This window comes from Centropristis striata, chromosome 10, assembly GCF_030273125.1.
Source record: "Centropristis striata isolate RG_2023a ecotype Rhode Island chromosome 10, C.striata_1.0, whole genome shotgun sequence".
Lineage (NCBI taxonomy): Eukaryota > Metazoa > Chordata > Actinopteri > Perciformes > Serranidae > Centropristis > Centropristis striata.
This window is the reverse complement of record NC_081526.1, coordinates 31021001-31045475: the sequence shown is the minus strand read 5'-3', so window position 1 is coordinate 31045475 and position 24475 is coordinate 31021001. Positions and strand designations below refer to the sequence as shown.

Here is a 24475-nt window from a genome sequence, read left to right as displayed (position 1 = left end):
AGACCCTCACCTTTCATCCAGGTGATGTGTGGGTGGGGGCTGCCAGCTGGCAGACAGCTGAGTGTGACTGGATCCCCCTCCAGCAGGACGTGATCTCTCAGCTTGATGTGGAATACTGGAGGGAAATCTGTGAGCAAGAGACATTGATATATTGATAAGTAAACTTAAAAGTTATGATTTTACTGTATCCAGTGATGGTTGAGACTGTCATCACTTGATCCACTGTAAGAGATAAGATAAGATATGACTTTATTTATCCCGCAGTGGGGAAATTTAGTTGTCACAGCAGCTCAAGATATAGACACATATATATGGAAAACAGAAAAAAGAATATAAAAAATAAGACATAGATATACATTATATACACATTATATATACATACATTTCTGCTATTTGGCATTTATTAATAATATATATTTGTTTGTGTTTGTTTGTTTTCCTGAAAGTACTTTGAGAAAACATATTTTAGCATGTTAAATAGGTTAAATGGGTTGTTGCATGTAATTATAACAATAATAAATATATTACTAATACAACTACTACTACTAGTACTACTACTAATAATAATAATAACATATGCATAATATGTACAACTAGCTGAGGATTAGCTAAGAACCATTGTCTTTTTTTTCTTCCTATAAACGGTTTCTTCATTTTAATTGATGTTGACATACACCCCCCGCCCACTTCATTAGGTACACCAGTACAATATACTACAATCTAATTCAACAGGTCTGCCATTAAATCTGCAGTAACAAAGATTGTAGTTTTTACTTCTCTGTAATGTTTATTATCTAGGTCACAGTGGGCAGTTTGCATTATATTGACAGGTGTTTCTAATATTCTGGCATTCCCTTGTATGTAAATTGGGTGGCCTAAATATTAGAAACACCTCACATATAATGCACTTCAGTTCAACACTACTGCAAACTGCAACCTCGATAATGAAGATTTAGTTAAAATAACTCACTGACAGAGCCAATCAAAACTGAACATTATTATTATTATCATTATTATTATCATCCAGACCAAATTAAGAAAGATAATTTGAAGCAACAGTGTGATAACTTTGATGAACCTCCTTCACATATACATGCTCACCAATAAAGTTGGAATAATTTTGTTTTCAGACACAATCCTCTGTTAATTGTGGTTTCATTTTCATTGTGATATGTTTGGGAGAGACTGATTAATAAAGCTTACACTTTATCTATCAATAATAAATCACATTGTCACAACCATTTCATGGAAAGAGGTAGAAAAAATATTTTATACCAACTTTATGGGCGACTGTTTATATCTCGTTATGTCTCATCATGTGTTTGAACTGCAAATCACTTATTGAAGTGTCCGCTGGTTGCCTGGCAACCGCACAGTTATGACAAGAGCCAAGCCAAGCTAACGAACTGCTGGCTCTAGCCTTGAATTTAATGGAAAGAGTGGTCTTCTTATCTAACTCTGGGGAATAAAAATGATGAAGTGTATCTGTCAAAACTTTAAGTTCTCATTACCCAATCCGTGGCACAATGCCATTTCTTCATGTACACTCTTATGTGACTTACCAGAAGCTAGTCTGGAGTACTGGCGTGAACGTAGGGAACTATTTTCTCTGGAGATGGCTGTTGGGATGTCTGGCTGTGATACGGTCTTGTCTCGCTTCCCTCTGGTCAGGCCCCATCGATCCCAGCGGGATCTGCGTTCACCCTCCGCAACTTTACAAGAAAGAAACCAATCCATAAATCAATCATCAAGCATCAAGAAACTGTTATTGATAGTATTCTACAAACATTCATTTAACTAAATAAGAAATTGCTTCCTACCCTTTGCTATGTCTGACTTTAGGCTGGACATGGAGTCTAGAGACTCTGACGAGGCACCATTAGTGGCCTGAGATGCCAGCTGGTTCTGAGGAACACTGGCAACCTTCAAACCACGGTTCTCTGATGCTGAACGACGAAGCATGGAAAGAATGGGAGTCCTCTTGGTTTCCTTGTCCTCTGATGCTTTCCTTTCCTCCGAGAAACTGCGGATTCTTGTGGAGATCCCAGCCACTGTTGATTCAATCTTCCTGCGCATTGCCAAGACCGGTGATTCATTCGGTTTCTTCAGCTCCTTTTCATCTTGCTCCGCCGACGCATTGCCTTCACCATCCATGCGCGTCATCTCCACTTCCTTCCTTTCCTGTGACCCTTTTCGTCCTAGAGTCCAAGAAAGCCTACGCCTTGAAGCGAAGGAGTCCTCTTCTTTGGTTGAGTCGTCCTTGCGCTCAGCTGACGGAGTTCTCTTCAGGCGCATGGAGAGTCTTCTCATAAAGCCTTGGTCCTTTTGAGCTTCACGAAGGTCCTGGACTGACTTTGACTTCTCCTCAAGTCTCCTTGGTGCTAATTCCAATGGTGCACCAATTGGCCCAGGTCTGTACATCTCTTCCCCTAACTCTGCAGCGTCTGGTGAAATCACTTTGTCGTCATTCTTAGACCGTGACAAAAATTTCAGACTTCTTGAGAGGGAAGACTCACGTTTTTTGAAGCGGGCCTCAAAGACCTCTTCGGAGGTAATGTCTTCAAAGTCAGCTCCTCTTGAGAGCTCTGGTTGGGATGGGGAATGTCTGATAGTCTTTGGTGGACTGGGTTCTTTTGTCATCATTTCTGGTGATGCTACCCTGGAGTATACAGCAGGGTGCTCAGTGGTTGACAAGATAGCTGGCTTTGGTGGACCAGGTAGAGACATGCTGGCAGGTGAAGATGGCAAGGTGGCTGGGGCAACAACAGGTGTAGAGGCGCCTAAAGGTTGGTCAGTGACAGGCTGAACTGCAGGGACCATGATGGTCTGCATAATACTTGCATATGCTGATGTCCTTCCATCTGGAAGAACAACTTTAGCAGGAGTTGCCGGTGGTACATAAGTTGACACAACATTTGCTGATGGATGGGGATATTCTTGTGTTGGTCTCACCATAACTGAGCTTGTGGTTATGAGCATATCAGAAGACTTAGCAGGCATATTTACTTCTTCTTCTACATTTTCTTCAGAAACATCTTCTCCTCCTTTAGCATTGGATTCACTAACGCTATCCATTCTTTCCTCTTCTTCTCTCATAATCTCTTCATTTTCTTCTTTCTTTTCTTCTTCTTCTTCTTGCTCCATTTTCTCTTCCAGTTTAGAGCTTTGGACCACAACAGGAGGTGTAGGGATTCTCTGGCCCGTATACTCTGATTCAATCATTGGTTCTTCTGATATGCTCATATCCTTCTCTGAGAAACCACTTGTGCTCGATCTCTCATCAAAATTACTATCTGTAGTCAGCCCATCCATCTTTTCATTCATAGTCTCGTCAGACCTTATCTCCCTTTCCATTAATGATTCCTCGCTTTCTGTTTTGGTTGGACTATCCTGCATAATGGACTCTGGTGTTGGCGGTCTTGGCGAAGGTTCTCTGGGAGTCACTGGACGCGAGTCCAGCTTGATTTGCTCAGTAAGAGCTGACATAGATATAGCCTCCTTGAGCCTTCTCTCTTCTACCTGTGCCAAGGGAATCTCCAAGGGAGCTCCTGACCGGCGGTGTAAAGCTATCGGTTCTGAATCACCTTGACTGAAAGAAGCAGTTTTACGTAAAACTTTGGGTTTGGGAACGTCCTCTGTTGCAGAATCGCTGGATGCAGCTCTAATCAGCGGGGGTGGGCCCAAACGAGCAGTACGAGAGTAGCGATCTGAGGATATTGCACGTTTTTCATCTCCCATTCCTAATGTTTCCAACAGCGGCCCTCTCAGTCCGCTCATCTTATTGTCCACAGAGCCACCACGAAGCAGACGCTGTCTCATCAGCTCCAGTTTAAGAGCGTAGTCTTCTTGACTCATCTTGGCAGTTCCTGGGCTCGTGCTCCTCCTTGGGAGTTCCATAGAGACGGCTTTCTTGAGAACTCTCCTTCCATCCTCTTGAATTCCTTCTGCAGCTCCTTCCTCAGGTGTAATGCGGAGCAGCAGTGCACTGTCAGCAGAGCCTCCTCGTCTCAGCTCTCCTCTTCGTCGTCCACCCTCTGGTTTGTCCGACTCCATGCTTGAACCCCTCCGCAGGGGTTTTCTGGTCAGCTGTGACTTTTGTGGCAATTCAGCAGGAGGTTCTTCATCTGAGGAACCCCTGTCGTCGTCTTTGGGCGACCTTTTACGCAGGCGGCCTTTACCTGCTGGTTCGACCCCTTCTTTATCCACGACTTGAGGGTCACACTCCATCGCCTCCGGGGCTTGAACAGCGGACTCAGACCGTTTACTTGTTACGTCCTGCTTTCCTGCTTCCTGCTCATTGGTCTGGATGTCATTAAGTGACATCCTTGATCCAGAAAATTCCATGTTGAGGGGCATTGGAATAAATGGTAGTTCATCAATGTCTTCGTCAGAATCTGAAGATGATGACGGCAAAGGTGAACCTTCTTTAAGGTGCCTGGGAACGGCAATGGAAATATGGCTGTAGGAATCATTCAGCAACTCAGGTATGGACCTCATGACCATTTTTGATTTGTAGCTGATTAGTGAACGCTGTAAAAGAGGAAATATGATACAGTTAAAAAAAGAAGAAGATCTGACCTTTGAATTATTTATAGGCATTCTGGCTGTAATGCAATAGAGAAAAAACAGAAAATGAAATAAAACCTCACCTGCCATTTTCTGCGAGACACAAACTTCCTCAGGGCCTCTGTACCTATGGCCTTCCCCTTGCTAAGTGTCTGAATAATGAATAGACATTGAATATAAAATAAGAACAATTTAGGAATGGGACTGTGCTTTGTTGTGTCTAGTAAAAATTATAGCAGAAAGAGTTTGTGGATGATTAACACTGTAGTGTGTATATCACAGGCCCGGTCTTACCTTGAACCATGGGTGTCTGAGACATTCTTGAGTATCAGGTCTCCTAGAAGAAAAAAAGGGCATATTTCAGTTTTTTTATTGCACATGTGTCCCAGTTTAATAAACTGTGCTGTTTTAGCTATCTTAAATGAAAAGCACCAGAGGAAGACTGCATCAGAGTTCCAGCCAGAGACAATAATCGAATAGAAAAAACAAAATGTTATCTGATAAGCATCTAATATTGAGACAAAATCAGGAATGCAAGCAACTTGTTTACAAGCCTGATGCCAAAATATGTTGTGCTCTAAGCTGTGACATCTTCTATGGAGATATGTTTAAACAGTTATGTCATTTTAAGAAAATCCCAAAAATATATACTAGCGCTCAAAAGTTTGTGTTCGTGTTGTTTTCCATGAAAACAAACCGTTTCATTCCCGAAATGAGTGACAAAATGAATCGAAAATATAGTAAAGATATTGACAAGGGTAGAAATATACATATATATTTATTAAACTTGACTAGTTCACACATTCCGATGCACTGTGTTTACCTTCAAGACCTGCATGTATAGACTACGATTGCTTTTTGGATTGTGTCGGGCATCAGGATTGACTGAAAATATGTCCTTCAATATCTCAGGTATCATTCAGTTTAACTCATTTTCTGAGTGGCTTGTAGCAATTATTAATTATATATGAATAGATGTATTTTGATGAAGAGATTCCAGAAGTGTTACTCACAGCCTGTCTGCTACCAGCAGCTTTATGATGAAGCCTCTAGCCTCTCTGCAGAGGTCAGCAAACATGCTCTCCTCGAAGGCCACGTTATAGTTCCTGATGTTCAGAACGGAGCTGCGGTCGTTCTCTCCAGCGAATGGAGAAACTCCTGTCAGACTGATTACAGAAACAAAGTATAGTCATGAACAGGCAAACACATTGAAAACTGACATTGATATTTAGCATCGGAGAATACATTTAACAATGAAGAAAATAAATAACAATAACAATAGTTATGGTAACGCTTTATATTAAGGTCCTTGTAATAATGCTTATTAACATTATTGTGTGTTTATAAGCTTATATAAGTGTCAATAATGGCATTACAAACACCCATGACCCACCCATTATGTCTTTGCCATGCCTTTATTAATCTTATTTTGTTTGCTTATTGATATTAAAATATACTTTATTGCTCATCTATTATAAGTTAACTATAAGTTAACTATGCTTTTTGCAACTACCGGATCTAAAGCGAGAACAATGCCTTATTACTTGTTAATTAATGGTTATTAAGGACCTTATTATAAAGCGTTACCATAGTTATTATCTACAAATGTATTATTGGGCTGCTTCCCTATTACCTGCGTACATACATGTGTCTAAACCAAACTAAACATGGTTTACGCTCACAAAATATTATACAGATGCTGGTGCCAAGAGTGAGAACTGAATTAGGTAAGAAAGCTTTTAGTTACATCCCATTATCATGGAACAATCTGCAAAAATAATTGAAATTGTTGAGTTGATCACAATTGGTGAATTTAAATCGACTCCAAAGGATGAAGAAAAATTTCCCTTGGTCGGTGTGATGCCCCGTATGAGTCTCTACTTGAGGCTCTTTCACTGATGTTGTGATGGCTGTATTTGTATTTAATTGAATTAAATTGTTTATGTTAACTGTGTTTTAAATGTTGTAACTTGTCACTTTTTATGCTGCTTTCTTGGCCAGGTCTCTCTTGTGAAAGAGATTTTTTTAATTTCAACGAGACTTTTTACCTGGTTAAATAAAGGATATATATACATATATATATATATATACAATCACTCACCACAGGTATGCAATAACTCCAACTGACCTATAGGGAAACAGAGAGGATATTTAGAAAAAGGTATTTTGTCATGACAAAACAAAGTGTAAACTCAAGAGCTACTCTACCAGATGTCCGTGGCTTTTGACACAGGGGTCTGATTGACAATTTCTGGTGCGACAAATTCTGGCGTGCCATATTTGCAGTATTGAGCCTCGTCGGGGGTGAGCTGCACTGCGTTGCCAAAGTCACAGATTCGGATCTGATCACCATGGGACTCTGCCATGAGGATGTTATCAGGCTGAGGAGAGAATATTATAATATTATGTTCTGCAGAGTACATTTTGCACATGATTATTTGCTAAATATAAAACCAAAACTGTTCCAGTGCAGTTCTTCTTCTTCTTTTTATATCCGACCCCATTTGGCCTATGTTAGGCCTTCTGGATTTTTTCTATATTATATATGTCATATATTACTTATATTTAAATATGTTTATCTGTTGATGTTCATACTACATACAGTTGAAACCAGAAGTTTACATACACTATATAAAAAGACACATATGCTTTTTTTCTCACTGTAATTGGCTGATTTCTTTTGACTTTCCCATGATGTTACACAAAGAAGCAGTGTGTTTCAGGTGTGCCTTAAAATACATCCACAGGTGTGTCTCTAATTAACTCTAATGTTGTCAATAAACCTATCAGAAGCTTCCAAAGACATGACAGCATCATCTGGGCTTTCCCAAATTGTTTCAAGGCATAATAATGTTAGTGTATGTAAACTTCTGACTTTAAAGAAAGTAATAAAAAATTGTCTAAAAAAATTCTTCTCTCATTATTCTGGCATTTAGCACAAAGAAATAATTTTGGTAATCCTAACGGACCAAAAACAGGAAAAGTGATCGTCTGATTTCATGTCAGACAGTGAGAAAAAAAGCATATGTGTCTTTTTTTAGTGTATGTAAACTTCTGGTTTCAACTTTATGAAGTATGAACATCAACAAATAAACATATTTAAATATAAGTAGTATATGACATATATAATATAGAAAAAATATAGAAGGCCTTACATAGGCCAAATGGGGTCGGATATAAAAAGAAAAAGTGCACTGGAACAGTTTTGGTTTTATATTTAGCAAATAATCATACAAAATGTACTCTGCAAAAAAAGCATATGTGTCTTTTTATATAGTGTATGTAAACTTCTGGTTTCAACTGTACATGCAACAACCTATTTAACCGATTTAACATGCTAAATATATTTTCTCCAATGTGCAATATCTGTAAAATGCACACAGTACTAGAACACAAAAATATATATTAATAATAAATGCCAAATAGCAGAAGTGTATGTATATGTGTATAGAATGTATGTATATGTCTTATTTTTTAGATTCTTTTTTCTGTCTTCCATATGTGCCTGTACCTTGAGCTGGTGTGACAATGAAATCTCCCCACTGTGGGATAAATAAAGTCTTATCTTATCTTATATCTCTTTAAACACCAAAATAAAAGTTGGGAGAGTATCTACCTTAATGTCCAGGTGTATGATGTTCAGATGGTGAAGGTAGTCCACGCCCTCCAGCAGTTGTCTTATACATGAACGTACCTGAACACAAATATATCAGAATAAGATTACCCATATTTGGTCAATGAAATTGATACTGAAATGGGGACACAGGACTTACATCAGACTCCATAACTGAAGATTTCTTTGTAAATCTGTCAAGCAGCTCCTCGTGGCATCTTTAAAGATTCATTAAGGCTTTTCTCTCTGGGACTTCTCATGCAATAAGTGCTAATTATTTGTAATGCATTTACAGTATCGATGCAGGTTAATTCGATTTTTTACCAAGATTCATTTTGATAAGGATACATTTCAGTGATGATGATGACTGCGTTCTTTTTCTCGAAGGCATCGTGAAAGTAAAGGACCCTCTCGTGGTCCAGCTTGGACAGCAGGTTCATCTCTCTCAGAGCAGATATCTTCTTCTTCGCCCGCGTAGACATAAACTTTGCAGCATACTCATTTTTGCTGCCCTTCTGGGTCACACGTTTCACATAGGAAAATGCACCTCTGGGGAAAAAATTCAAGAGAAGAACTTCATCACTACTGAATACCCGAATCATTCAAAATCTATTTAAAACAAGAAAATGGAGGGATTAAAATGTGAAGAAATACAGCTGGACATTTAATAAAACCTGGTACAATACTGCATCAAAATATGAAATTTTAAATGCCTTACCTCCAGTGGTGGAATTTAACTAAGTACATTTACTCAAGTACTGTTCTTAAGTACATTTTTGAGGTACTTGTACTTTACTTGAGTATTTCCATTTTATGTAACTTTATACTTCTACTACATTTGGAGGCAAATATTGTACTTTTTACTCCACTACATTTAGCTGACAGCTTTAGTTACTTTTGACATTAAAATCATGATTAATTTAAAGTTGTTTTTTTAGATAAACCTCATAACAGTATATTAGGTAGTTAAAATGAGCCCTACCTTGAGAAAATTAAGACGCTGCTTACATGAATGCATCAATTCGTAAAATCTAATAATATATTTTGAATATATATAACAATATGAGTGGGGTCGTTCTGCCTAATGAGTACTTTTACTTTTGATACTTTAAGTACCTTTTGATGCTAATACCTTTGTACTTTTACTGAAATAAGTTTTGAATGCAGGACTTTTCCTTGCAGTGGAATAATATCACAGTGTGGTATTAGTACTTTTACTTAAGTAAAGGACCTGAATACTTCTTCCACCACTACTTACCTCCCAATTTCCTTGTGAATGTCATAGTTGTCAGTCAGTCTGCGCATTTTCCTCAGAATAGTCGCCTCATCATCCATTGGATCTTCTTTACGCTTAGCTGCAGTGATGTGAAAGTTTAAATAGACAAAGGGAGCTCTGATTGAATATTTACAAGACAGAATGGTCACGTTAGTCCTCTTCTAGAGAGTTGAGACAAGAGTAGTTATATTCTGGTAGATTGACCTCTTACCTTCATGAATGGTGAGTTCAGCTTTACAGGACACAGATCCTGCCAAGTTCCTGGCGGTGCAGGTGTAAACCCCGGAGTCTTCTGGACGAGCGTTGAGGACCACCAGGGAACACTCGTTATCATCGTACACAAATGTGTAATGACTGCTCTCCGACAGCAGGATGTCATTCTGAAAGCAAACACTGTACGTTTCAGCAACGGTTCTTCTAAAATAAAAGATGTCAGAATGACTTTTTACTGCTAAAATGGATAAAAACCTTGAACCAGAGAATGTCAGGAATGGGTTTGCCATCCACAACCACGGCAAAGCGAGGCGTCTCCCCAGAACTGACGTCCAAGTCCTCCATGATGGTTTCAAATGTTGGTGCAGCTTTGGACAGAGTGGCAGAGGTGACATTAGCTTTGGACAGACTAGGGATGGGCGTTTGGAAGAAACCTGCCAACCCGAGCATCTATAACATTAATGATCAATTCATCAATTAATCGCTTTGTTTTTATACATACTCACGTATAAAAACATGCATACATGGGCAAATTAAAGATATATATATTATACTATGCAAAAGCCTGTTTTGATAACGAACACTTTATTTTGAAAGGACGTAAAGAGACTTCCTGTCGATTGTAAAACTAACTCAACTGAGATTAAACTGTAAAGATAACGTCAAGCAGTTCAATGTTTTATGTTTTAGCCCCCGAAGAGGCATGAGGTTAGTTTTCACAATGATCTTCATATTTCAATGTAATTTGTGTTTAAATAAGTTTTGGATCAAACTAAACCTAGTGATTCATGCTAGCAAGGTTACATACAGTAAGCTAGTTTTGCTCTAATAAATACTCTTGTCTTTCTGTTTGTTTTATAATTGTTATTGCAACTTTCAGTTTTCAACCTGTAGCTTTATCCAACTTAATTCCCACAGAAATGAACGCTCGGACGTGTTTCAGTTCAGTGATAGGCCTACTGATACGCAGTCAGAGATAAAATTAAAATTAAAAAGTACACAGATCGATTAAAAATTCCATGTGATCGACCAAATTCTTAACGACCATTAATCGATCATCTATTAATTATTCCCATCCCTTGGACAGACACACGCACAGATACAGTATATAGATCAGTATGTTGCCTACCTGCCATCTCCACATTAAAGGTGCAGCTGTCACTGCCGTGCTTGTTGGATGCCACAAACTGCATTTCTCCGATGTCAGCACCCTTCACTTTAAGCAGCTTGAGTGTGTGCTGGTCATCGTCTGGCATGGTCATCTCGTACAGGCCGGGCTTGCTGGACAGAACCACTCCCCTCCTGTGGAGAAGAGTTTATATTCATGTTACAGCTGGGAGAAAAGTGGGCTGTCACCAGTGGTGGAAGAAGTATATTCAGATTTTTTACTTAAGTAAAAGTATGAAAACCACACTGTGAAATGACTCCACTACAAGTAAAAGTCCTGCATTCAAAAGTATAAAAGTATCAGCATCAAAATGTACTCTAAGTATCGAAAGTAAAAGTACTCCTTATGCTGAATGAACTCAACCAGATTGTTTTATATATTCTAAATACAATATTAAATTAATTGTATTGATACATTTATGTAAATATATGTATATTTATGTATAATTTCATCAAAGTAGGGCTCCTTTGAAGTGCTTAATATACTTGTATGATGTTTAATTAAAATAAAAAACATCTTATCACTTTAAATTTATCATGATTTTTCATGTCAAAAGTATGTAGTGGAGTAGACGTATAAAGTTAAAATAAAATGGAAATACTCTAGTAAAGTACTTCAAAATTGTACTTTAGTACTGCACTTGAGTAAATGTACTTAGTTCCATTTCACCACTGGCTATCGCTTGGGCGTTTAGTCACAATACACAATTCTTTGGAGACTTTGATAATCACTTTGAAATTAACAGGTGTGTGTATGCATTGTCCTACTGTATTTATGTTCTTCAGCTATACTGTCTATACCAGGGATGGGCAACTTAAATGCTGGAGTGGGCCACAATTCTTCATGTTCACTACCACAGGGCCACATATAGGACAGTGCATTTAACCAGATATGATGAAATTGCAATTTTAAATACGTTTACAGTGCAGTAACTTGACATATTTCATGCTCAAATGCATGTTTAACAGTATAAATAGGAATACAAAAGGTTTGAAGCAAATAAAAAATAACCTACTGTGATTTCTTTTTTTTTTCAGTGCAAAAACAGCAGACCAACATTAATTGCAAGAAGTAATTTTGTGCATTTTTACACTGCACTTTTAAGATTTCATGCTCAAATGCATGTAGTTCTACTGAGGGCCACTTCAAGTGAAGGTGCGGACCGTATTTGGCCCCCGGGCCTCCAGTTGCCCATCCCTGGTCTATACTATCCTGTAATACACTGAGTCCACAAGGTGGCAGCCTTCCCAACAGATATCGCTAGATTTGAGTTATAATGATAACTAAAAATATAACTACAAATACAACCCATTACTACACCAGCTGGAGCCTTTAACTTAAGGTTTTCTTTCTTTTGTCAATGATATTAAAATAAATACATTGTTATAATTTAAAACAAATAAATATACTGTTACTATAACCTCTTACCATACGGCATCAACTGAAAGCTTTGACCCTGAAAATTAATTTAAGATGCAGCTCAGCACTGTGTCAAGTTGTTCTGGGAAAAAATCTCTATCTAATTTATTCATAAATGAAACCTATTAAGGTGTATGAGGGTACAGAACATTGATATTTCTCCATTTAAAGTCTATTTCCATGTTCAACTATGTCCCGTATGCAATTTTTGGGTTGATGCCATTTATTACACACATTTGGTGCTGAATTATGCAATATCGAGAACGCATAAAAATGATCAAAAACCCCTCCAGGAAATTACATCAATATACCAAGATCTTTGTAACAGAATCCAGAAGAATCCATGCTGAGATTTGGTTTCAATTTTCAAGCTTCATTTTGGAGATTTCTGTATTTTCAGTGTTTGAATGACGATTTTATACACTGAGGTCGAGTCTCAATAAATGCCCTCACTGCAAAGAAACTGGCTACTACTGATGACTGACATCATCACACATGAAGAAGACTGGGCTCATTGAATCCACAAGAGGCTCAGCTTTCCACTGATACCCAGTTTAAGGCATTCGAAGCCTGTTTAGGGACCCCATTATGCACAAATATTCAAATACAGTAGGCGGACATAGCAGATTTGTACTACATGGGAAAAACTGTGGGTTTTGGCCTTGAATTACATGTTATCAGCATAAAGCAATAGACATGTATGTAAAGAGGAGACTTGTGGGAATTCAGAGAGCCTATTTTCATTCAGATAGCATGATGTCAGAGGTCACATGCTTTGAAAATTGCCATGCCAAATTAAAAAAAATAGCTTAAATTTGCAGAATTATTTCATCAACTTGCCTCCAAAAGGGAAAGAAAAATCATGGTAACTGTATATGTTGGAAAAATGCATGACCTGAAAATAGTAACATGCTTTCATTCTGAAGTAAATTAAAGTTGAAGACGTTCTAAAAGAAATTTGACAACAGAGACACAGATACCTCTTCCAGATGACTGCAGCGTTGACATGATTTAGAGTGACCGTGATGGTGACTGACTGGTTTTCCATCACATGTACAAGATCTGGCTTATCAATAATCACTGGAGTCTCCTGAAGGTAGGGACCTGGAAGAACACACAGAAAATGTTTAAAATATCGATAACGCTTTATAATAAGGTCCTTAATAACCATTAAATAACAAGTAATAAGGCATTGTTCTCGCTTTAGATCCGGTAGTTGCAAAAAGCATAGTTAACTTATAGTTAACTTATAATAGATGAGCAATAAAGTATATTTTAATATCAATAAGCATAAGATTAATAAAGGCATGGCAAAGACATAATGGGTGGGTCATGGGTGTTTGTAATGCCATTATTAACACTTATATAAGCTTATAAACACACAATAATGTTAATAAGCATCTTGTAAGGACTTACAAGGGCCTTATTACTTGTTAATTAATGGTTATTACAAGGACCTTAATATAAAGCGTTCCCAAAATATCTAATAAACCATTAGTGATCACACTGATGGATGAGGGGATGCTGTAAAAACCTGAGTGTACCTCGGTCCAGCAGCTGCACCGGGTCGGTGGCAGGCGAGGGCTTGCTGAAGGCTTTGGAGGTGATGGTCAGGATCCTGAACGAGTAGCGGACACCTTTGGAGAGGGTGTTGATGGTGAAGATGGTTTCCTTCAGTCCTGAAGCTATAATGGTCCACTGGATGGAGCCCAGGGCTTGTTGTTGGATGGCGTACATCAGAGAGCTGGGATCTGAGATCAGAAAGAGTTTCAGGCAAAATCTCCCCCACAGTGCTGAAACTGTTATTTTCTCCTGTCCAAAAATATAAAAATACATTTTAGCAAAGCTCTCAAGGAAGCTCAAAATCCTGCGTACCAATGGAAGGGTCCAGCCTCCTTGGTTTCTTCCAGCTCAAGGTGATGGTTTTACCAGTGATGGATTCTATCACTGGGGTCCCATCGGGAGGGTCCGGGAGGATATCTGAAAGTGATGACAATGGAATTAGAAGTCTGTTTCTCATCTGTCTTTGCCCAAACAAATCTGTCTGTTCAAGTGTTTCTTGTTTGAAGTTCGTTGTGTTTTTGTTAAGATGCATGTAGGCCTGTCCCGATAAAATAATGACTGTGATAAACGTTATTATAATTTTAAGACCATTTAATGAAACTGCATGTGTTTACATGCAGTTTAATCGAGCTATGCTTAAAATTCAATTATGGCGTCTGATCGGACTTCTGTCCTTGTCATAATTTACATGCAACTGAGAAAACTGAATAACTGACAGGAACGTGTCCTCCTCCTCAACACTAGGTGCCGTTGTTTTAGCAAGTTAATACGGCCCCCTTCCTGGTTGACCTATTACGTCATAATAAACAATAGAAAAAGGCGGAAAACCGGCATTTTCAAACAACAAGAACAACAAGATGGATAATTGTACAGCTCTGTTCATTTCATACGTAATGTACACGTTACTCGTTGAGCAGATGAGATTCTTGTGGTTGTTAAGGTTTTGGTGGTTCTGCTCCAGTGATTGTATTCTTCTTCTGGGGCTTTCTTGGATGTTTTTGTTCCAGGGTCATGTGCCAGCGTGGGGGTGGGGGGTCCAGTTGTCCAGTTATAGTCAGATTTAGGCAAAAAATCGTTTTTTTCAAGTGTCATGTATATCTACTGTATATTCGGATTTGAATATAAGAGCATGCAAGTACACCCTTTTAAAGAGATGTGAAGTTTTAATTGTGTGTGTGTGTGTGTGTGTGTGTGTGTGTGTGTGTGTGTGTGTAGGAGCTGCCTGAGGCCGAGTCATGGTGAAACAAAACTTCTTTCAACCTAGTTATTTTCTGTTGATTCTGCTTGTTCATTTCCGATTTAAAAAAAAAACATTGTGATGCTTATAATGGTGATGAAAAGCTGCTGTTTCACTGGCAACATGTTGGCTAAAACATTGGTGGTATTCTTATGTAAACAAACATACATGTAAACACAATGGGAGATATCGATTTTGATACATTTTGCTGAGCTTGATAATAATTATTGTGAAAGGCCCTATAAAGACTGTAAAAATCACCTGTGACATAGAGATGAGCGTAGCAGGTGGCCTTGCCAACTTTGTTAGAGATGACGCTCTTGTAGACGCCACCGTGGGCGTGGCACACAGAGCGGATGACCAGGCTGTGGACGTCACGGACTACAGGAGGAAGCAGAGAGGAGAGGACATGAGGGATACTGGCCTGATGGCAGCTTTATCATCCTAGCCCACTGTAACAACGTCAAATTAAACACAGCCCCTGCCTACAAAATTACCTGGAAAATTAAGAACAAATGAAAAACAAACGCTTGTAGTTGTGTGAGTACTGACTGACCATTGTTAGAAGCAATGCAGAAGTAGCATGATGTCGCTACAGTGCTGCAAATATATATACATATATATACACAGGTCGCATTATATATATATATATTAGGGCCGGGACTCGATTAAAAAAAATTAATCTAATTAATTAGAGGCTTTGGAATTAATTAATCGAAATTAATCGCATTTTAATCGCATATAAATATTTGACCTGAGAACAGTGAGAAGTAATTTTTTTCACATGGATTTTTAGTATACCATTGAATAATGACTGAATACATAAGCTTAAGCAACAAAAATATTGTTTATTTTTGTTCAAGTCCAACAGACCAGTGCAATTTTTTCCCTTAAGTGTCGCAATAGCATATTTAGAAATATACTACATTTCAGAAATTCAGGTAGCCTATAGGTAGGTAGACCTTTTGTAAACTAGAATACTTTGGTTTTTTAAGTAAAACACCGTTGGTTTTTTGTAACTAAATGTCCCATCATCCACGGGGCCAACCAAAGCGTCTCATCAGCTTCTTCCTTCATGTTCACTGTGGTTTGTTGTTGTCTGAACTCATGAACGCTAGTTGGTGCTCCAGTATAATCGGTCCGCCTGAAACTCATCCAGTGAGAAACGTTCCGCAGTGCAAAAATAAGTGTGATTAAAATGCGTCACTACAATTTTGTACTTCCATTTTATTTAACTTTATACTTCTACTCCACTACATTTAGCTGTAAGCTTTAGTTACTGTACAGATTGAGTTTTAACATGAAATACATTTAAAGCGATTAGTCATTTTAATAAATTAAACCACATAACAGTATATTAAGTAGTTTACATTGTCCCTACCTTGGCAAGAGTACAACGCTGCTTCCATAAATGCATCAATAATTATATTAAAGAATATATTTGGAATATATATAACAATCTGAGTTGTTTCATTTTTGCATAATAAGTAATAATACGTTTCTGAATGCAGGACTTTAACTTGTAGTGGAGTAATTTCACAGTATTTTCAATTTATTTTTTATGTTATTACTAACAAAACACATTTTGTTATATATATTTTTATTATAAATTAAATAAAAATACAACTCATATATTACATAATGAGGTTTTTAATTTAGTGCTAAACATACTCAATTGATGTTCCAAAGTTTTCTTTTCTTAGTGTAATTTCGCCAATTCATTTTCATTTTGTTTTAACTTTGAAAAAAAGAAAAAAAAAAGATGAGGAATCTGAAATAAATTGCCCAAAGTGTAATTGCTTTATAAAGTACTCTGAAACCTGAACACTGGTTCAATGTGAATCCATTTAAAAACACTCACACTGTGTCATCTTTCTGTCCTCGGTGCTCTCGATCCTCTTGCCGTTGTGGAACCAGACGATGGTCGGGTACGGCAAGCCCGCCACTTTACATTTCAGCACAGCCTCTTTTCCCTCGATCACATCCAGGTCATAAAGGGGTTTGATGAAGTCGGGCATTGTGAAACGCTCCACCTCATTCTCAGGGACCTCTGGCTCCTCTGGGATCGACGGCATCTTCTCCAGTTTAGCCCTAAAGAGGAGAGAGAGAGAGAGAGAGAATGGCACACAGCAGGTTATGTGGATCGTCCATCTAAAAGTCCATGAAACACACAGGAGCGATGGTCCAATACCCAAAGATGAACATGATCTTACATCTGTGAGGAGATGGCTGGCCGTGGTTCTTGTATATAGAGTTCGGCGGAGCTCTCTGCCTCTCCGTGGCTGTTTCGGGCCGTGACGGTGTAAAAACCCTCATCCTCGTTGGTCACGTGGGAAATAAAAAGGCAGTGGCGTCCAGCCTCCTGAAGGATACGAACGTCTTCACTTTCTGTGAGTGGATGGTCTAAACAGGAAAAAAGAGTGCGTATTTACATACATCACTTTAGTTATAGAGTGTGTTATAAACCACAGAAAAATCTGAGAGATTGAGGAAAGAAAAGGGGAACTATAATGACCTACTACTACTATAACTTTTCCCATCATTACTATGTTTATGTTTAATGGATGAGTTCAATAAAACATGAAATATTGAAAAACTGTTTGTGTGGTATTAGGTTAAGCACATTGTGTTTGTCTATACTTGGGACTTGGATGCAGATTAGATCACATTTTATGACAAATTAATGCAGAAAACTAGATAATTTTCTCGCAACTGTATAGGTGATTTCACAAAGGCTTGGATGTTAAAGTTAACTATAAAATTATATTATATTATATTATATTATATTTTCTTATATTATATTATATTATTTTTTTTTATTTTTACTAAGTTACATCCTTTAAACAACTTCAGCCCTGATCACAAATACCAAATATTAACCCTTTAAATACCAGTTTGTTTACAGTACATAATGCCACTCTTGTTTTCAAAAATAACACAAAAATTAGATTTTTTTCCCTTCTGTGTACTAAATACACAGAAGTCTAGGATGGGTCAATGATCAGAAACAATATTGATTTTGATGCATTTTCATTTGTAGTGCAGTTTCTGATTAAAAAACCTCCCACTTCAGGACAGAAATCACCCCTCCTAACACTGCTATAAAAAAATATATTTTATTTATTATTCTCCACTTTCACTGAGTTAATTTTTTAAACCAAGTGGCCCTGACCATAACCACCAAATGGATTTGCATTTCCAGAATATTAATCCCTTACGTGCCAGTTTGTTTTGTTTATGTAAATTTTGTTGTTGTTTTTTGTCTTGTCTATCTTTTGCAACCAAATATTTCTTTGTTCACAGTCTCAAACATTGATTGATTGATTGATTAGCAACAACACTGAAGTGCTCCTTAATACGGCAGCAATAACCCTAGTTAAAACGGCATTATTTTCCCACAGGGCAAACATGAAAATGTCTCAATCTAGCAGAAAGTAGTAAAAACTACAATTTGTAACCGGGGGTCAAAAACTGTGGGTTTCATGGGGGCATTTTGTGTCTCAGGGCCTGTTTACACGACAACGCTCTCGGATGAAAACGACAAAACATTTTATCAGATGTGCCTTTCGTTTAGACGGTGACATCATTTTGGGGAATTTGCGAACAAATGAAACCATCCTCTGTAAAAGTGTCTCTGATCAGCTCACGCAGGCTCTCGTCATGTACGTGTTTATGTAACATCCATGTGCATTCCAGACAAACAACAACAAACATGTCGCACTGTTTCCATCAGTCAGACATTCAAGTTAAGTTAGTTATTAATATTCTGGCAATGCAAATCCATTTGGTAGTTATGGTCAGGGCCACTGTTGGTTTAAAAAATAACTCAGTGAAAGTGGAGAATAATAAATATAATATTTTTATAGCAGTGTTAGGAGGGATGATTTCTGTCCTCTAAGGTAAGACGTGGGAGGTTTTTTAATCTGAAACTGCATAACAAAGCAGCTCTGATAACTATCCGGGAGTCATTTTATCAGTTAAGCAGAATTATCACAAATAATAGAACAGAACGGAGAAGGCGCACTTATTATCCAGGGCAATTTTTTCTATTTCTATTCTAATTTGCGCTACTGGTAAGAGAAGTAGGAGAGAAGAGCTTCACAGTACCACCTAGCCACCTAGCGAGGATACTACAGCGAATTTCACAGCCACTTTTGGATTTACTGTCCAGAACGTCTCTATCTAAACAGTGCCTAACATGTGTGTAACATGGATACACAGTTAATTAACCCTCTGGAGTCCATCTATTTATTGAAAATACACATTTTATTTACACTAATAACTATATTTATATATGATATGTAGACAAGCTGAGAAAGCCAGTTGAAAGTTCAATAATAGGAGTTTCACAGTGTGCCATTTATGTTTCTAGAGCATTTTTAAAATGTGAATTTTCTTTCTACAATGAAAACTATTACTATTTTTAATTTACATGCAAATAGACTATTTTGTAGTTTTATTACTTATTATTTTTTCTGCTGTTTTTTGTGTATAAATGGTAAAAAAAGAAATGGTACATTTCCGTAGAAACCTGTGTCTTTTGTTTGTATTTTGGGTTCCTGGCAGCTTAATACTTTAATTAAAATAAAATGAAAAATCTGACTGATAGCCAAGTTTGTGTGGAGAAAAAGGAGCCATGCATGTGATGTAAGGACAGACTGAAAGATGCTAAACAGAGACAGAAATGAATGCATAGGAATTTGAGAAATTTGAACCAAAAACCTTCAAAGGTTTAGAGACTTATTATAGGAGCTGAGGTTGAACTTCTCAAATTCTAAAAAAAAAAAAAGATCCTGCCAACTTTTATGCCATATGCATTAACACAGCCAAAATGAAAAATGAATTTTAAAAAGCCCTAGTGTCCCTGGTGATGCACAAGGGTTAAAGTGATACACCTGGGTGCATGAACGATGAAGTGCAATCCTACCAAAGTGGCTCCAGATGACCTTGGGAGCAGGCGTCCCGCTGACTTTGCAGTCAAATCGAGCGTTACGCCCCTCGATCACTTCCAGAACGTCCAGCTTGCGAGTGAAGAGAGGTTCGATTGAAGGGATGACTTTGAGTTTGCCACATGAAGTCACTTCCTCTGAAGAGCACAAATTTAAATTCAGACAAGGCAGAAGGCATGGAGAAGGCATGGACAATAGATAAATGATTGTTATATAACATAGCTATTCTCAACCTTGGGGTCCAGACCCCAATTGGGGTCCCGAGATGATTTCTGGGGGTCGCCAAATCATTTTGGAAGTCAGCTCTGTCTCCACTGTGTGTGTTCATGTGTTTTAGTCCTTTTGGTCATTTAATGTCTTCTTTTTTTGGTAATTTTGTGGGTTTTTTTAGTCGTTTTGTGTCTTTTTTGGTGATTTTGTGTCTTTTTTGTGGTCATTTTGTGTCTTTTTTGTCATTTTGTGTCTTTTTTTTGTGGTCATTTTGTGTCTTTTTTTGTGGTCATTTTGTGTCTCTTTTTGGTCATTTTGTTTCTTTTTTGGGTGATCTGAACTGTGCGTGTGAGATTCTGTCGAGTGAGCGGGGGTCGCGGACAACATATACAGTACAGGCCAAAAGTTTGGACACACCTTCTCATTCAATCGATTCCTTTATTTTCATGACTATTTACATTATAGATTCATCAAAACTATAAATGAACACATGTGGAATTATGTACTTAACAAAAAAGTGTGAAATAACTGAAATCATGTCTTATATTCTAGTAAGCAAAGGGTGGCTACTTTGAGGAATCTAAAATACAAGACATGTTTTCAGTTATTTCACACTTTTTTGTTAAGTACATAATTCCATATGTGTTCATTCATAGTTTTGATGCCTTCAGTGAGAATCTACAATGTAAATAGTCATGAAAATAAACAAAACGCATTGAATGAAAAGGTGTGTGTCCAAACTTTTGGCCTGTACTGTATGTTAAATTGGGGGTCGCGACAAAAAAAAGGTTGAGAACTACTGATATAACACATACTGTGACATTTATCCAGGGGACATACCTTTAGCTGTGCTGAGTTTGCACATGTATGTCCCGCTGTCGTCCTCGTGTACGGAGTTGAGCAGCAGGCGGCACTTTCTTCCATCAAAGTGCATCTTACAGTTGAGCAATGCTGGCTGGATCAGTTTCCCGTCAGCGAGCCAGTCCACATCGGTGTCCTTCGGCCCGATGACATGACACTCGAAGAGAACCGTCTCTCCGGCCTTGGCTGTGATGTCCCTGACCGGACGGATGACGGCCAGGCCTGGCTCGACTGGTGGTGCTGGGTGTAAATAAAGGACATTTTAGAAAGAGTGCTGTTAAGTGATACCTGGTGCTGTGAACTTCTCACCGATCACAATCAGTGGGGGACGTAGGTAGGACTAATTTTCACTACTTCATGTACTGTTATGTGGTTTAATTTAGGTACAGTACTCGAGCAAATGTACTTAGTTACATTCCACCACTGGTCACAATGAATATTTGTATTCACTTGGTGCAATGGTGGAAAAAGGTATTCAGATCCTTTACTTAAGTAAAAGTACTAATACCACACTGTGGAATTACTCCACTACAAGTAAAAGTCCTGTATTCAAAACTTACTGAAGTAAAAGTACAAAAGTATCAACATCAAAATGTACTTAAAGTATCAAAAGTAAAAGTATTCATTATGCAGAATTGACCCACTGAGATTTCAGTAGATATTCTAAATATATTATTAGATTATTTGCACTGATGCATTTATGTGAGCAATGTTTTCATTTTGTAAAGATAGGGCTCCTATAAACTACTTAACCATACTATACTGTTATGAGTTTTAACGAGAAAAAAAATGTCTTATTGATCATGTTATTCATGTTAAATCTCGATCTGTAAAATAGCTAAAGCTGTCAGCTAAATGTAGTGGAGTAAAAAGTACAATGCAATTTTGAGGTACTTGTACTTTACTTGAGTATTTCCATTTTATGTAACTTTATACTTCTACTCCACTACATTTTGAGGCAAATGCAGGTTCATCTCAATAAATTAGAATATCATCAAGTTTATTTATGTCAGTAATTCAATTCAAAAAGTGGAAATAACACATTATATAGATCCATTACACACAGAATGAAACATTTCATGTCTTAATTTATTTAATTTCTTCTAATTATAAAGATTATGGCTTACATTTAATGAGGACCTAAAATATGATTTATATTTTATATATTTATAAAAGACCAATTTTAAAAAGTATGTTTAATATGGAAATGTTGGCCTCTGAAAATTATGTCCATCTATATGACTCAATACTTGGTTGGGGCTGTTTGACTTGAACTACTGGAAATTGACTTTTACCATCATATTCTAATGTATTGAGATGCACCTGTATTTGCCTCAAAATGTAGTGGAGTAGAAGTACAAAGTTACATAAAATGGAAATACTCAAGTAAAGTACAAGTACCTCAAAATTGTACTTAAGTACAGTACTTGAGTAAACTTACTTAGTTACATTCCACCACTGACTTGGTGTCAATGTAGCATATAGTTAACATGGGAAAAAGAACAAAAAGCCCCATTATCTGACACAAAAGTTTTAGAACACCCCAATTTTTCCAGTTTTTTATTGAAAGTCAAGCAGTTCAAGTCAAATGAACAGCTTGAAAGGGTACAAAGGTAAGTGGTGAACTGCCAGAGGTAAATAAAAAAAGGTAAGTTTAACCAAAACTGAAAAATAATGTACATTTCAGAATTATACAAGTAGGCCTTTTTCAGGGAACAATAAATGGGTTACCAACTTAACTCTATGGAGTCTTGGGCTATTTTGTCCATTTTTGAATTATTTTCATGTCTTTGTAAGTCATTTTGTGTCTTTTTTTAGTCATTTTGTGTCTTTTGGTGTCTTTTTTTGTCATTTTGTGTCTTTTTTTAACATAAAATGTGATTTTGAATCTTTTTTTTACTTTCAAAACATTATCATGCTCAATAAAGAATTTTAAATGTTGCAAATGTGCATTAATTTCAGAGTACACTGAGACATTAAACTGCATAATTTTCAATTAAATTCTGGAAAATTTGGTGTGTTCTAAAACTTTTGACCAGTAGTGTATATTTGTACACTCATACATTTCAATGGGATCGTACCTTTGACTTCCAACTTTCCTTCGCACTGCTTTGTCCCGTACTCGTTAATGATCTTACAGGTGTAAATCCCCGAGTCTGATCTCAATGCCGACTTGATGGTCATTTCAAAAGTGCCTTCTCCCGCCTCACGTACGATGTGACGTGGGCCCGTTTTCACCGTGACTCTGTCCCTCAGCCTACATGAAAGAAGAATTGAGGGAACAATTGTTGCTATGTTGTAAAACAGGAGATGAATCATGCATATACCACTCAGAGCTTTTTATAAACATAATTTATGTAATGAAAGATGACCAAGCACACACACTTTCAACTGCAGGCTCTTTTCTGGCTGCTATGAAGGGGGTGGGGTACAGAATCCAGGACTGCCAGTATTATGTTTAGCACATTCTTTTCAGCTATTGTCTCTCGAGAGTCATGACTAACTCCAATGACAGAACCTGCCTGTGTGATTCAGCCTATTCTTGTCTCCTATATTAAAAGATAAGACTGGCAGTATTTTGCATTACATTTATTATGAACAAATCCCATGAAAAGACCAACATCCACAATGTGTTATTCCATCTGTCAATAGACTCCATCTCCAGGCTGTTACTTTTTATATGAAGTAGAAATTACTGTTAGAAAGAGTATTTCACCTCTACTGATTATTCAATTTCGAATGGTTTGTCTGACCCAGTACATGGCCCTGTTACTGATAAAGAGACTTAAGCGTTCTTGTTCTCTGCAAAATGGAGAAAACTAGCAAGCACTGGAGAATGCATAATAATGACACCAGACCATCTGAGAAGTGTGAGAAATTATTTTTATTTTAACACCAAAGATGGTGCACAAGTATTTACAGCAGCAAGATGGTGTATGTGGGATTAAGTCAGAATCAAGCACAGCGCCCGTGCTCCTGGTGATGAAGGAACATTACCAGTTAACGTCCCAGTTAACTGATGTGTTTTCAGTGGTTCCTTGACAACTGACATGATGAAATCTATTAGGCTTTGGTCTTTTCATGCTGTTTGTAATTAAAAACTATAATATTACCAACCTTATATTGTGAACAAGCATCAACCTCCAGGCCTGGAAAATGCAGAAACCTGCATTCCATCTAACGGCCAGCAGGGGGCGACTTACTGACAAAAAGGAATCTGATTATATAGATGTCTATGAGAAAATTAGCCTACTTCTTATTTGATTTAATGCCCTAGTAAATATTTTCCTAATTAATTTTTGGTCTCAATCTGTAGTTGAAAGTCTTCTTCAACACAACATAATGTACGACATTTTGTTAATTATTTGTCTATTCAGAGCTTAAAGCAGGGTATGTTTTA

At 37.5% G+C, this 24475-nt stretch overlaps 1 protein-coding gene across 1 annotated transcript in view; it reads right to left on the bottom strand.

Moving 5' to 3' along the window:
- The window catches only part of spegb (striated muscle enriched protein kinase b), a 54912-nt gene that overhangs the window by 11896 nt on the left and 18541 nt on the right, over positions 1–24475 (bottom strand). The window contains exons 9-32 of the mRNA XM_059342338.1: positions 23157–23332; positions 21055–21315; positions 19983–20141; positions 17269–17458; positions 16917–17146; positions 15317–15436; positions 14131–14235; positions 13800–14006; positions 13236–13359; positions 10798–10970; positions 9924–10036; positions 9667–9835; positions 9438–9534; positions 8528–8728; positions 8340–8397; positions 8183–8260; positions 6775–6947; positions 6668–6694; positions 5580–5732; positions 4861–4903; positions 4650–4718; positions 1821–4530; positions 1563–1712; positions 11–127 (exon numbers count right to left, since the gene is read on the bottom strand). Of these exons, the coding sequence (XP_059198321.1) occupies positions 11–127; positions 1563–1712; positions 1821–4530; positions 4650–4718; positions 4861–4903; positions 5580–5732; positions 6668–6694; positions 6775–6947; positions 8183–8260; positions 8340–8397; positions 8528–8728; positions 9438–9534; positions 9667–9835; positions 9924–10036; positions 10798–10970; positions 13236–13359; positions 13800–14006; positions 14131–14235; positions 15317–15436; positions 16917–17146; positions 17269–17458; positions 19983–20141; positions 21055–21315; positions 23157–23332 (5903 nt within the window). The remainder of the gene's footprint in view (positions 1–10; positions 128–1562; positions 1713–1820; positions 4531–4649; positions 4719–4860; positions 4904–5579; positions 5733–6667; positions 6695–6774; positions 6948–8182; positions 8261–8339; positions 8398–8527; positions 8729–9437; positions 9535–9666; positions 9836–9923; positions 10037–10797; positions 10971–13235; positions 13360–13799; positions 14007–14130; positions 14236–15316; positions 15437–16916; positions 17147–17268; positions 17459–19982; positions 20142–21054; positions 21316–23156; positions 23333–24475) is intronic.